The sequence below is a fragment of the Podarcis melisellensis genome (assembly GCF_964234715.1).
Source record: "Podarcis melisellensis genome assembly, chromosome: 10".
NCBI classification, from domain to species: Eukaryota; Metazoa; Chordata; class Lepidosauria; order Squamata; family Lacertidae; genus Podarcis; species Podarcis melisellensis.
The window spans coordinates 49391903-49405132 of NC_138542.1; the positions used below are offsets into that span (position 1 = coordinate 49391903).

The 13230-nt window shown below is 43.3% G+C and overlaps 1 protein-coding gene across 2 annotated transcripts; it reads right to left on the reverse strand.

The window, feature by feature from the left end:
* Positions 1 to 1962: 1962 nt before the first annotated feature.
* RASD2 (RASD family member 2) lies at positions 1963 to 11452 on the reverse strand. Of its 2 annotated transcripts, none has more exons than XM_081928431.1 (3): positions 10743 to 11452; positions 4910 to 5189; positions 1963 to 3706 (listed from the first exon to the last, which is right to left on the reverse strand). In XM_081928431.1, exons 2-3 carry the CDS (start codon positions 5178 to 5180, stop codon positions 3177 to 3179), a joined length of 801 nt encoding a protein of 266 aa, XP_081784557.1. In that variant the 5' UTR covers positions 5181 to 5189; positions 10743 to 11452; the 3' UTR covers positions 1963 to 3176. The 2 variants fall into 2 exon arrangements, with proteins under 2 accessions (XP_081784557.1, XP_081784558.1); XM_081928432.1 differs by lacking the exon at positions 10743 to 11452 and adding an exon at positions 8941 to 9102.
* Positions 11453 to 13230: the final 1778 nt, after the last annotated feature.

A 13230-nucleotide genomic window follows, 5' to 3' on the forward strand; every position in this document is an offset into this window, starting at 1 on the left:
CTTCTAGCAGCGAGGAGAGTTGAGTGCATGTTGTTTCAGAACTCCCATAAGCCAATTTTCCACACTCTGCGATGCATGTGTGTAAAACGCTTAGCTGGTACCTTTTTAATATCTCCCCCACTAGAAACAGAGAAAGAAGAAATCTAGCAAAACATTGTCTCCCCACAAACCAATTTCCCAGTCGGTGCTTATGGTAGCAGGATTGTGATTCCTCCTTGGCAGGAAGACTTGTGGTGTGGCATCTTTCCAGACCACAGAGCACCTGCTGAATAATAAAAAAAGCCTCTCATTTTAGTCTACAACGGTTCTTCCACTTCTCCATCAGAATCTGATTTTCTGAGCCCACCAGGAGACCCATCTTGAGACATTGCCCACCTCTGCTCTAGTTTACCATATTATATTTTGGAGAACATGCACAACATCTGAGACACAGCTAATAAATAAATCAGGTTTATTGGAAAGGAATATAGATCTATATTAATGCAAGTTTTGAGACACCTGAAATAATAGAGAAGGTTGCCATGGCACTGGAAACCAAGCAGTACTGTATTTTAGATTTGCGAGGGAAGGAGGGTTCAGAATCATGGAATCACAGAACTGTAGAGTTTGTAGAGACCCCGAAAGTCACCTAGTTCGAACCCCTGCAATGCATCAGATGGGGGATATTTGTATGTCAGGGGCTACTACCCTTAAGCCTCTGTTACCAGTCAGACGGCAGAGGGAATATTCATTCAGCATCAGCAGAACTTGCAACGTTAAACAGTGTACACACAGCACTATTTACATATATACAGAATACGAGGTATAGTAAAACACAGGAGGTGTCAAATATTCAAGGGCTGGTACAACGTATCAATCCACGTTGTCTACAGTGTCAACACTACTAAGACTGAAGTTCCCCCATTCAATCACATACACTCGCGCACACACTACAATGCATACCCATGTCTGAGGTATTTTTTTCTTAAAATGTCTGTTTTTAGTGCACACAGTTGCGTCAGCACGCTGAATTAGCAAAGGTGAACTGGGAAGAAAGAAGAGAGCTGTGGGCAGAGGACCTCCACATGGGGACAAGAGAGAGAATTAAGAAGAGATGGGCCTGGCATCCCATTCTTAAACCTGTGGCAGCTCCCTGTTCATGGTGAATGGGTAGCCAACTTCTGCAGTACGTCCGAGGCATGCAAAACCCCACATTCTGCTCAGATATACATGTCCATTATGAGCAGAGAGCTGTCATGGGTCTAAGCAGGGAAATGAGCCACTGTTAAAAGGGTGTGTTTGTGTCATGTCATCATGCAGTGGTTCTGAGTGAAATTTCCCTCCTCTTTACAAAGATACTCCAGGTCTCAAGAACTACTTGGGTGCTAGATTTTAAAACAGGGCTTGAGTGACAGACAGGTCTCATTTGGACATGACTATTTTTCTCCGCAGGAATCTTGCTATGAACAGATGGTTTTGACAGAAGTAAAACCATGGGTTTTATGCTGTTTTTTCTTTTTTTAAAAAGAGAGAGAGATGTTTTACCATCTTAAAAGAAAACCCCATTTGCACACACTCAATCAGCAAATATGATTTAGAAGACAGTCACATCCTAAACTAAACTTCACACCTTATATATTTTTGTGATCCTGTGAACAAGATCCTGTTATGATAACATTTTCCAGACATTTGAACACTAGGAACACTGGGGCCAGTTGCAGGTCAGTCCTAATCATGCCAACTTGGAAGTAATAATCATTTTACTTCTCCAAATTTTATGCTGTAGTTCTTTAGCCAGATAAAATGAAAACGCATGTATTAGGGAACAGCACGAGCAAAATCACATACGTTTGTGAAAATAACTGACAAATACATGTTAAATTTGGGGAAGTGCCTGCAAAAATGTATATACTGGGCAGAAAAACGATAATTTAGGCAAAATACACAGTAAAATGAGGGTGAATTTCATGAGGCCTATTTAAAAAAAAAAGTTTGCAAACTGATGAGAAAATGTGGAGAACTGAACGTAAGATTGGAAAAATGAGAAGCAGAGATAAACTGAAATGGTCAGACTCATCCATTGCTGCCTGGGAGTCAGATTGAACTCAGTGGTGCTTACTTCTGAGTAGGCATGCATCAGCCTTGTTAGTGTAAAAAAAGCTGGTGTTGGCCACTGGATAGATCATACCCACGGTAGTTGAATACAGTGGAGTGTAGAACAGAAACATTATAAGATAATTGGAATGGGAGGCAGGTGGGATTTGTAAATAGGAAATAGTAAAGTGTCCCAAGTATATATATATATAGTTCTTTCAAAGAACAGAAAATTGAATGAAGCAAAATCACATGAAGCTGTCAGATGTGCTGGTTTTTTTTTTTACAGTACAACAATTTTAGTTACTGTACACATTATGTAACTGGAAAACAGTTGGCATTTCCAGATCATACTTGCTGATTAGCTCACATTTCAGTTAAAACAGACAATCTGCCATCTGGCTGTTGCTTGAGAAACAAAAACAAAGTTAAAGCTCTAATACAAAAGCGACATTTGCATTGACACTATGAAGAATTGCCACTGCCACAAAAAAGTGCATTTCTCCCCACAACTTCCAAATGTTCAAACATCCTTCTGACCTGACAAATCCAGAGATCCATGCCTGCCTTTTATATATACAGTTGTCTTGGAAGTCACCACAGAACCAAGACAGGACACTGAATCATGGGTCTTATTTCTGAAGAGACCTGGAGGAAAACAATGGCACACGTTCATCTTCTCACCAAAGACTGCCTGCTGCTTGATGAGAACTCAGCACTCCTACGTGCGGCAGGCCAGACCCATCCTGCACTAACTCCTGGTATAATGCTGAGCTCCAGCCTTCTTCACACGCCCCGTTTATCCAAATAAGAGAACACCAATAGAAAAGTAGTTTTTAAAAAGAAGAAGGAACAAGTCACAGGTGCTGGGCACGGCAGTCACCTGCCAAGCAGCTTCAAGTATTTACAATATTTTCCTTTAAGTCACTTCTTTATACAAATGGTGCGGTACTTTTGACGAAGTGGTTTCAAGCACTGCTCTCATGAGTGCTTGCTACTGTCATCACCTGTAGTTCCCAAGTCCATTAGGAACTTGCTCCCGTCAGCCATTTTCTTTAAGGCACTGCATGTAGTGTATAGACTCCATCTTAGCAGAGCTTTCTTCACTGGATAGTGCATTTCTCCCTTTCTCTCGTTTGCCCTTCTCTGAGGACTTTGGATTTGATGTATTTCAGGTCGCTGTTGACACTGGGTCGGCGAGCAAAGGGGGAGATCATGCCATAGGCATCTGTCTCTTTGACCCTGTGCATCCTGAAGGATTTTTGGTGGAAGGTGTCCCCATACTGGACAGAGATCTTCCTGTGAAGGGCGGGACTCATCTCGTGGGGCAGCTTGGCCATGCTGAAAAGAACGTAGAACATCTCATTGACGTTGGTGTTCTTCTTGGCCGAGACTTCAAAGTAAGCACAGTTCTCATCGCTAGAGACCAGCTTCTCCGCTTCCTCAGAGCGAACTTTGCGGTAGAGTTCACCATGATCGTTTTTGTTGCCACAGATCACCATGGGTAGGTCACCTGTTTCCTTGGTCTTGTTCTTCAGGCAGGATTTGACTTCAAGGATCTGCTGCTGGAGCCTCTTGACCTCATCAAAGGACTCTCTGCTATCCAAACTGAACACTAAGATGAAAACGTCTCCTGCAATATTTCAAGAGGGGGAAACAAATTAAGCCAATCCATTACAACCTCTCTTAGAAAAGATAATGGAAAAGTCGTACACAGCAAGGGATTTGTTTATCCCAACTATATTAAGAACATGAGAAGATCCTGTAGGATCACACCAGTAGTCCATCTAGCCCAACATACTGCTCCCACAGTGGCCAACCAGATCACTATGAGAAGCAGGACCTGGGTGCGAGAGCACTTTCCCTTCCTGATGTTTCAACCAACTGGTATTCAGAAGCATACTTCCTCACTCTGTGATATAACCAAACATATGGTATAACCAAAATATTTAGAGAACCTGTGTTTGGATAAAAGGAATGCTATTTACAGAGCTTTCATTGTAAAGAATGGAATGAATTAAGATGGCATGGATTTTTAGCAAAATAATGTTTTATAACAACATACTGACAGGTCTATCAAACTTTTGCATGTGTGCCAAAATCCTCCTCTTGTTCCCCCCCCTTTACTGGGATCGCATGGCTGTGGTGAGATCTTGCCAGAACCCAGAAGCCTCCATAGCCATATCTCCTTGCTTCTCTGGCAGTGGGGGTGGGGCAGCAGGGCACACCTGCAAAGATGCTCCTTGGATTCTGCTGCCTGAGGCGGCTGCCTCAGTTTGCCTCATGGATGGGCCGATCCTAGCATTATTTCATTATTTGAATACCTGGTTTTTCTTACAGTTTTGACCTGACCAGACTCATTTCTGTTCTCAGTGGAATATTAAGGTGGGCCCAGAGAGTTATTATATCTCACTCTGTGTTTTACATTTTCTACATACAGCCAGTGAGATATTATTATTATTATTATTATTATTATTATTATCATCATCATCATCATCATCATCATCATCATCACCCCTTTGAGCTACAGACTCCCAAGCCATATCACAGACTTCTCCAGAAACTTATTTCAGTTAAGAGCTCCTTGCCATGTTGCACAAAGGCTCTTCATTCAGGAAACCCAAACTGTTCTTGGGCACAGGGAGGTGGCGAATTCTGTGGATCCCAGCTGGCAACTCCTTGGAGATGGGAGTACAAAGATAACATGAGCCAAACCTTGCAAACAGGCATTGCAAGCACCCTGCCTCTCCTTCCCCAAACTGATGTGCATTGACTTGGGTCCACTAGGAGGAGCCCCTGGTAACCCCCTCCTCTCACACACAATCACACGTCTAACCTGTGAGTATGGAAAGTCTCCTCATGGCAGGGAACGGATGGTTCCCAGATGTGTCCAAGATGTCTAGCTGATACATATCACCCCGGATGTTGTAGACTTTGCGATGGAAATCCTCAATCGTGGGTGTGTACTGGTCCTCAAAGCGGCCATTGAGAAACCGCGAGACGATGGAGCTCTTGCCCACCCTGGAGGCTCCAAGGACAACCATGCGGTAGGAGTTTTTGGCTGGCACGTTCAAGGTGCAGTTCCCACTGGACATAGTCTTCATCATTGCTTAGATCTGCACAGATAAAAAAAAGAGATACGGTTATATCGTCAGCATGAAAAAATCAACAGCAGGAACACCAACCTGGTGCCTTTACCAGGAACTACAAATCCCATCCTTGCTGTCTATTGCCCATGCTGATGGGAGCTGTAGTCTGGGTTGGGAAAGACTGGGCTGCAGCAAACTAGGAAATGGCTACAGCAATATATACAAGCCAGCAGAATAACAGAAGAGTAGGTCGCCTACACCCGGGGAAGCTGTTTTGTTGTGTTAAAAAAGAATGGATTTTCTAAGCAGCAAAAAGGAAGCTCAACAGGGAAAGCATAGAATCATAGAGTTGGAAGGGACCACAGGGATCATCTAGTCTAACCCCCTGCAATGCAGGAATCCACATTTTGCCCAATGTGGGGCTTGAACCCACAACCCTGAGATTAAGAGTCTCATGCTCTACTGACTGAGCTATCCCATGCCCTATAAAAAGTGAGTGAGCGAACTGATTATTCCACAGCAATTGCCTGCGTGGAATCGGCCATTGTCTTATCTCTTGCAATTCATGAACAGAGGGTCCCAGATGAGAAAACAAATGAGAGAATGGTTACACAAACAGAGCGTAAGCATGCCAGTCATTGAAAACTACAGGGACTCTTGAGACTCCAAACACATCTTTCATTCACCAAACCTGTTGCATGACAAAAAGGAGAATTAAAGCATAGTACTCCATAAAGCAAGGGACGCAGGTGGCACTGTGGGTTAAACCACAGAGCCTAGGGCTTCCGGATCAGAAGGTTTGAATCCCTGTGACGGGGTGAGCTCCCGTTGCTCGGTCCCTGCTCCTGCCAACCTAGCAGTTTGAAAGCACACCAGTGCAAGTAGATAAATAGGTACCACTCTGGCGGGAAGGTAAACAGCGTTTCCGTGCACTGCTCTGGTTTGCAAGAAGTGGCTTAGTCATGCTGGCCACATGACCTGGAAGCTGTATGCCGGCTCCCTCGGGCAATAAAGCGAGATGAGCGCCGCAACCCCAGAGTCGTCCGCAACTGGACCTAATGTTCAGGGGTCCCTTTACCTTTACCCCATAAAGCAGGGGTGGGGAACCTGGGGATTTCAACACTCATCATCCCTGGCCACTGGCCATGCTGGTTGGGTCTGATAGCAGCTGAAGTCCAGCAACCACTAGAGGCTCACAGGTTTTCTACTACGGTAATAAAGAAATGTTACAAGGTATGTTTGCTTTGATTTCTAGGAACCTTATTCAAGAGGATTAGTTTTACTAGTCTGCTACAGCCAGTGGTGGCCGGTCCTCATTGGTACAGAAGGCCCAGAAGTCAAGAGTAGGAGGAGCCAGAGCGAGTGACAGGCAGAGCCAATTAATTCCTGCTTTGTCCCATCCTCCTCCCTGTTGAGTCCTACAAGGGCATCCCTGAGACTAAGCAGCAGCAGCAGCAGGAGGACAGGCAGTTCTGCCCCCCGGCACCAGTTGTAAATAGGAAGGCAGGTGAGCTGCAGGAGTTGGGTGAGGGCAGACTGAGGTTTTTGGGATAGTGCCCCAATCTCTCTAAGAAACCAGCCTCCCTGGTTACAGCAAGCATTGTCAGAGGGAGATAAAAAATACGGGAACACACGCACACATTGCATCTTATAGACTGAAAAATTTATTGTTGCTTAAGCTTATGTGGACTACAGCCAACTTTATCAGCTGCATGGATCTGGAAGATATAGATTTCTACATGATATAGAGGGAGGGGGGAACTGTAAACAATGCAGCAACAAGGCAAAACTCAGAGAAAGATGTTATGAAAGACAAAGCGGGTTTTCAATGTGCTATTTAGTTTATGTGCTCTTTATGCAATGTTACATTTCAAATGACATATAGCTATAGATATATCTGTTTAAGAACATCAGAGGAGCCCTCCTGGATCAGAACAAAGGCTCATCAACTTCTTATTTCACAGTGACCATCCATATGCCCATGGGAAGCTCCAAATCAGGGTCACCCTTGCTTATTTCCCAAGCCATCTTTTAAAACATCTCGACTAATTTTCTAACCTGTGGAAGTATCAAAAGTGAAATAGCAAAACCGTTGTCATGGCTGACAAAAAAAAGCCTTGGGGCATCTCTCTTGGAAAAAAAACAACATATGAACCAGCGCCCCTATGAGCATTGTTCTAGAACCCCAAATGAGGATGGAGCATTATTTTGTCATGTGAATTGAGAGTCACATCTGTTGCTCTGCTCACTTTTGCCTCTGGCTGCATCCGCCACCAACATGCAGCTCCAGGTGTGTTGCCCACAGGGCAATACAGCCTTCAAGCTGAGCAAGCTTCCCCAACCCTGCCCTAGTTCTTCTAAAGATGATCTTTCATCTTCCGCTAGGGCAGGAAGGGGGAAACTTGTGTTTTTTTAAAGATATTGTTGCTCCCCAGCTTCCCTCAGCTGCAGCCAGCAGAGCCACGAATGATGGGATTTGTAATCCAACAGCATCCAGATAATTTCTCACCCCTGCACTAGGGTTATAGTCCTATGCACACTTATAATGCAATCAGAAACATGTCTACTTGGAAGTAAATCCTATTGATTTCAATGGGGTTTACGTGTAGGTAAATGGGATTAGGATAGCAGCCTCTGTTGTAAAGCCCACTGAACTCAGTGGGGTTCACCTCTGAATAAAAGTGCTTTGGATCCCCCAGTAAATAACTTCATTGCGTTTCCCCACTATTCTTCATGTCAAGGTGCTTTATCCCTGTGTTTGGATGTCACGCAGATAGAGCTTCTGTCCCACATTTGAGCCGAGGATGTTGTATGACCTAGATAGTGAAGTCTAATGAAGTCTAATAAATCACAGGTCCACTTAAAAAGCATTATCTGCCATTGAATCAGCCCAGTTGTAACAATTAATTGATCAATGCTTTGTGCCCTGTTTAAAACACAACCCCCTCCATTTATTGTGTTGCAATGAAAACATCTATCATCTATCTATCTATCTATCTATCTATCTATCTATCTATCTATCTATCATCTATCTATCTATCATCTATCTATCTATCTATCATCTATCTATCTATCTATCTATCTATCTATCTATCTATCTATCATCTATCGATCTATCTATATCATCTCTCATCTATCTATTTATCTATTATCTACCTACCTACCTATCTATCATCTATCTATCTCTCTGTCCTCTGTCTGTCTAATGGTGCTTAATATCATAATCAGCTGTTTATAGTCCATCTTGACAGATTTGGACATCCCACTATTACACACACACATTAATACTTGTATGTTGTATTGGCAATAATATTTTTTTCTTTCCCATGCAGATTTAGTCTGTAGCTCTCTTTTACACCCCCCCCCCAAAAAAACAACCCCCCTTTTCAGCATTCCACTACAACCTCATCTTAAAGAGGTGGGAAGCAAAGCAAAGGCAGTTTGAATGTCTTGCCCAAGGTCAAGTAAGTGGCACTGGTACTTGGTACTCAAACTCCTTCTCCACCTTCACTCAACTGTCTAATTTATTACCTTAGTAGAGGTATTTACTTTACTATTTATTATTACATATATCCCCTCAATAGCTCAGTTGGTAGAGCATGAGACTCTTAATGTCAGGGTCATGAATTTAAGCCCCACACTGGGCAAAAGATTCCTGCATTGCAGGAGGTTGGACCCTCAAAGGTGGGGTACAAATAATAAAATGTATTGTTGTTGTTGTTGTTGTTGTTGTTGTTATTATTATTATTACAATTCTATGATTCTCTGTACATCTCACCTTTCCTTCAAGCAGTTCAAGGGGGAATATATTCAGTTTTCTCCTCTCCATAATATCCTCACAACAACCTTGTGAGGTGGGGGACTAGCCCAAGGCAAGCTTCATGTCTGAATGTGGCTTTGAACCCTAGTCTCCCAGGCCCCAGTCTGATGCTGCAACCACTACACCACATTGGCTCTCTTGGTACAGGCACAGCTCAAAAAGTGGAGGTTCAAAGCTACAGAAGTAAATGGAGACATTGGGTTGCATCCAGCTAATTTAAACTCTGAATAGACTCACGGAAATGAATGAACCTAAGTTATCCATAGCCATCTATCTATCATCTATCTATCTATCATCTATCTATCTATCATCTATCTATCTATCTATCTATCTATCTATCTATCTATCTATCTATCTATCTATCATCTATGTAGAAACTAGCATGGGATGCAACGGGTAGCTTTTCAGTAGAGCACCCAGATTGTAGTCTTATTCGTATTGCTTTATGACGCTTTTGTTGCAATCTGGTTCCATTTGCCCAGGTATTGATTCCGAAAGGGCTTCTAAACATTACATCTGTTAGCTTTTTAACTTAGTGCATGGAGGTCCACTTTGATTCTTGCAGCCACCGTTCTTCTAATTGCCTCTGAAATTCCAAAGCAAAGTGAAGCTGTTTTGTTTCATGCACCACACAGACTCTCTCTCTTCCCTTCTCCGTGTTGCTGCAGCTTTTCTGACTCACCAAAATCACCTTTATTGTCTCACAGAACACCCCTCAGGGTGTGTGTGTGTGTGTGTGTGTGTGTGTGTGTGCGTGTGCACACCCACCCAAATGGTACATTATAAAAAATGAACAAGGATGTCTTGCCCATTTACTAGTTATGAGATATAGATAGATGATAGATAGATGATAGATAGATAGATGATAGATAGATAGATGATAGATAGATAGATATAGATGATAGAGGCTTTTTAATATCAGGTTCATGCTATTTACCGTAAGTCCCTCACTAATTTAAGGGTATCATATTAACCCATCCTTACATCCACATGTTGAATGTTAGCACTTTCTCTCAAGAAACTACTCTAGCTAGTTTCCTAACAGCATATCACCATCATTTACTTGATAAAAAGACACAGAGCGGACAAATGTTGAAAGTAAGGTCACTCCACAAGCCAGCTGGTGGCTTGTCTTTGCCAACTTCCCCATCCCTTTTCTGGAGCCTCTCAGTTATGCATTTCTAATGTAAAAGCATCAGTGGGTCCTAAACTGGTATCTTTCCAAGTCACATCCCATCCCTATATTTGCTTGTGGAGCAAGCTGAGATTGAAATTCCATGTCTCATATGGCTCAGTTCTTAAAAGTGATTGAAAACACACTCATCCCCTTTCCCCCAATCCTGTATACGCAAGGTAGGCACCAGGGAGAACACATAAAGATGATCCAGGTATAGAGAAATGTCATGGGGATGGACAGACAACCTGCATCAGAAACCTGCTTTGGGGGGGCTATCTAACCAATTTCTTTTCTTTTCTGTCTTGGTGCTTGCCCCAGAGCATCTAAAACAGACAAAACTGCTATATAGCACCCGCAGGGTATATAATGGCAAGCTTCAGTTCTCTCACACTTTATTTACTGTGCTTTCATGCTTAAAAGACAGAGAAAAAAGAAGAGAAAAGATCACAAGAAACAATGCAGAATAGCTAGCTCTGCTCTCGGCTACAAAGTCCCACAACCCCCTTCCCTTTAAAAACCCATCTAGACACTGTTGCTTGGAGATATTATTCTACACATCTAGCTACAAAGCTCCTTCATTTACCTTTCTCTTTCTTTGGAAGGGAAATACTGGCTCCTCTTGCAGTCAGCAGCGTTAGCTCAGCGGACTGAAGCAGCAGCAGCAGCAGCAACTGCTGCTTGTAGTCCTTGAATCTGATGCTTTCTGCCCAAACCTCCAGTTCTGTCACTCCTGTATTCAAGAGAGGGAAGGACAACTTCAGCGCTTCAGCAGCTGTTCCCACACACAGAGAGTCTTTGCTGAATCAGAAGACACACATGGCTCAAAGTTTGTTCTTCAAAAACCAGCAGTTGCCTTTTTTCATCTGGGCTCTTGAGGAGAGATGTTTGTGTGTGTGTCCTCTCTTTTTCTCTTTCTTCCCACTGCTCTCAGTTTACTCCAAAACAGAGCTGGCAGTCTCCTCCTCAAGCTTGCACAGTTGTTTGTCTTGTAACTTGAAATTCAGATAACTCATTTGGAGAATGAGAGGGGGCTCTGGTGCGACATCTATCCTTTGGAACGGGTGAGTGCATCTCCCGGGCCTATATGTTCCTTCTTGCACAGCTTCAAGGCGGGAAAGAGAAATGGATAAAAGGCAAGAGAGATGATGATGATGATGATGGATTGATAAATCAATAAATAGAAAATTTCCTTTAAAATCAGCATTTGATGGTTTTTGGAAGAATAAGCGAGAGATTTTCTTTCTAAAAGCTAAGCGCTCTTTAATGTTTTTCACTACTCAAGTGACTTTATGTATGTGTGTATTCTCCCTCTTTCCCTCTCTATATCTCTCCCTGCCTCTCTCCTTCATTCAGCAGCTGGTAAATTTCTGGTAAGTTTCTTTTTGTAGATTTCACAGTTAACTGAATCACTGTTCCCCTGAAATCAATGGGAAAGTTGCCAAGGGCTGGGGGGAGGGGGCGGTGGACAGTTCCGTAGAAAGCACAGGAGGAAACTTTCATTGAAAACAAAGTCTTTACAGATTTGGGTTTGTTATTTTCTCCTTGTTTATTCCAAAAGATAGGAAGTCTGGGTTGGAGGAGTGTAGTAATGATTTTGCAATCCAAATGGAGACTCACACTCCCCAACCCTGCAGAGTCATTGAGCAAACCAGCACCTGAGCTAGCAACTGCTTTTTTTTTGATACCCTAAAAATGCATAAACCTTTCAAAACGGCATATATCTTTCTTCCAGTGTTTTTTGCTAGAAGGAAGCTGCTCAACCTAATAAGGACATTCTGCGTTGCTGTAGATATCTGTGATTGCTCTTTTGAGGCAGATAATCTCCTCCTGCAATGTTTAGCTGCTGTTAGGTATTCATCACATTGCTGGCTGATTAACTCTGACCCAAGAGCTGGATTAGATTGAGGGTGGCAAATGGTGTGGGACTTCGTTCCCAGTGTCGGCTTTCTTGTGACAAATCCACACAACTCATTATCATCAAAGGATGGACCTTGATCTTATGGTGCAAGAAGTGCCCATCTCCGAGATAACTGAATGTCTCTGGAAACCTTCAAAGGCATTTGCTCACTAATCCGACTTTGTTTGGCTCCCTCTTTAGCCATTTACCTTAGTACCATGGTTGGACATTCACCTTAAGTAAAGACAGATGTGTTATGTGTCCCATGTTATCATATCTGGGAAGGGGAGATATGGTATGTCTTGGACTGGTCTGGACTGGGGTGCTCTTACCTCGAAGAAAGAGGTCCACAGCTTGGGGGTGCTCTTGGGTCCAACACTGTCACTGGAGGTTCAGATGACCTTGGCATCTAGGAGTGCCAGCATTGTGCTATGGCCCTTTTTTGGACAGATATGATTTGTCTGCTGTACTCCACACTCTGGTAACTTCCAGACTGAAGTATCATATTGGCCCAAATATAAGCCACACTCCCCCCCCAATTCAGACCCTGAAAAGTTAAAGTGTGGCTTGCATTCAAGACCCCATGCTACCAGCAAAGCTGCGCAGCTCCCCCTCCCCAGAGAGCAGCCTGGGAGCGCGGGGCAACAGTGTGCAGCACACACACCGCTCCCAAGCCTCCCCCGAGCCGCCAGAAAGAAGGGGGAAGGGGGGAAGGCCGCCGGCAAAGCGGAGTGGCTCCCCCCCCCCCAGGAAGCAGCCCGGGTATTGTCTTTTTGTCTTTTGCCCCCTTCCATTTTAAAGGTGTGGCTTATTTGAGGGTGCAGCTTATATTCGGGCCAATACAGTATTACAGGGTGCTTTACTCACTTGGTCCAAAATGCAGTGACCAGGGGTCTGTTTAGATCTCACATAAGCCCTGTTTGTTTGTTATGTTTTTATATATATATATATAAATCAGGCATCACAAAGGGGGGAGGACAACAAATATTCCCTCCCTCATAAGTACAGAATCTTGAAATAGTTACACTGACTAATTAGGTCATTTCACTTACTGAACAAAAGTGTCATTCCACAGATTACCATGGTCTGTTGTAGCCATGTTTGTTTGATGTTGCATAAGAGATAAAATTACATCAGGTTGAATAAAAAGTGTCTTTTTGGTGAATGCTGAAGA

Excerpts from the sequence above, each read along its gene's own strand:
- RASD2 (XM_081928431.1), bottom strand. The coding sequence starts at position 5,180 with ATGATGAAGACTATGTCCAGTGGGAACTGCACCTTGAACGTGCCAGCC. Across the intron at positions 3,707-4,909 it reads GAGACTTTCCATACTCACAG|GAGACGTTTTCATCTTAGTG; the intron begins GTTAGACGTGTG and ends GAAATATTGCAG.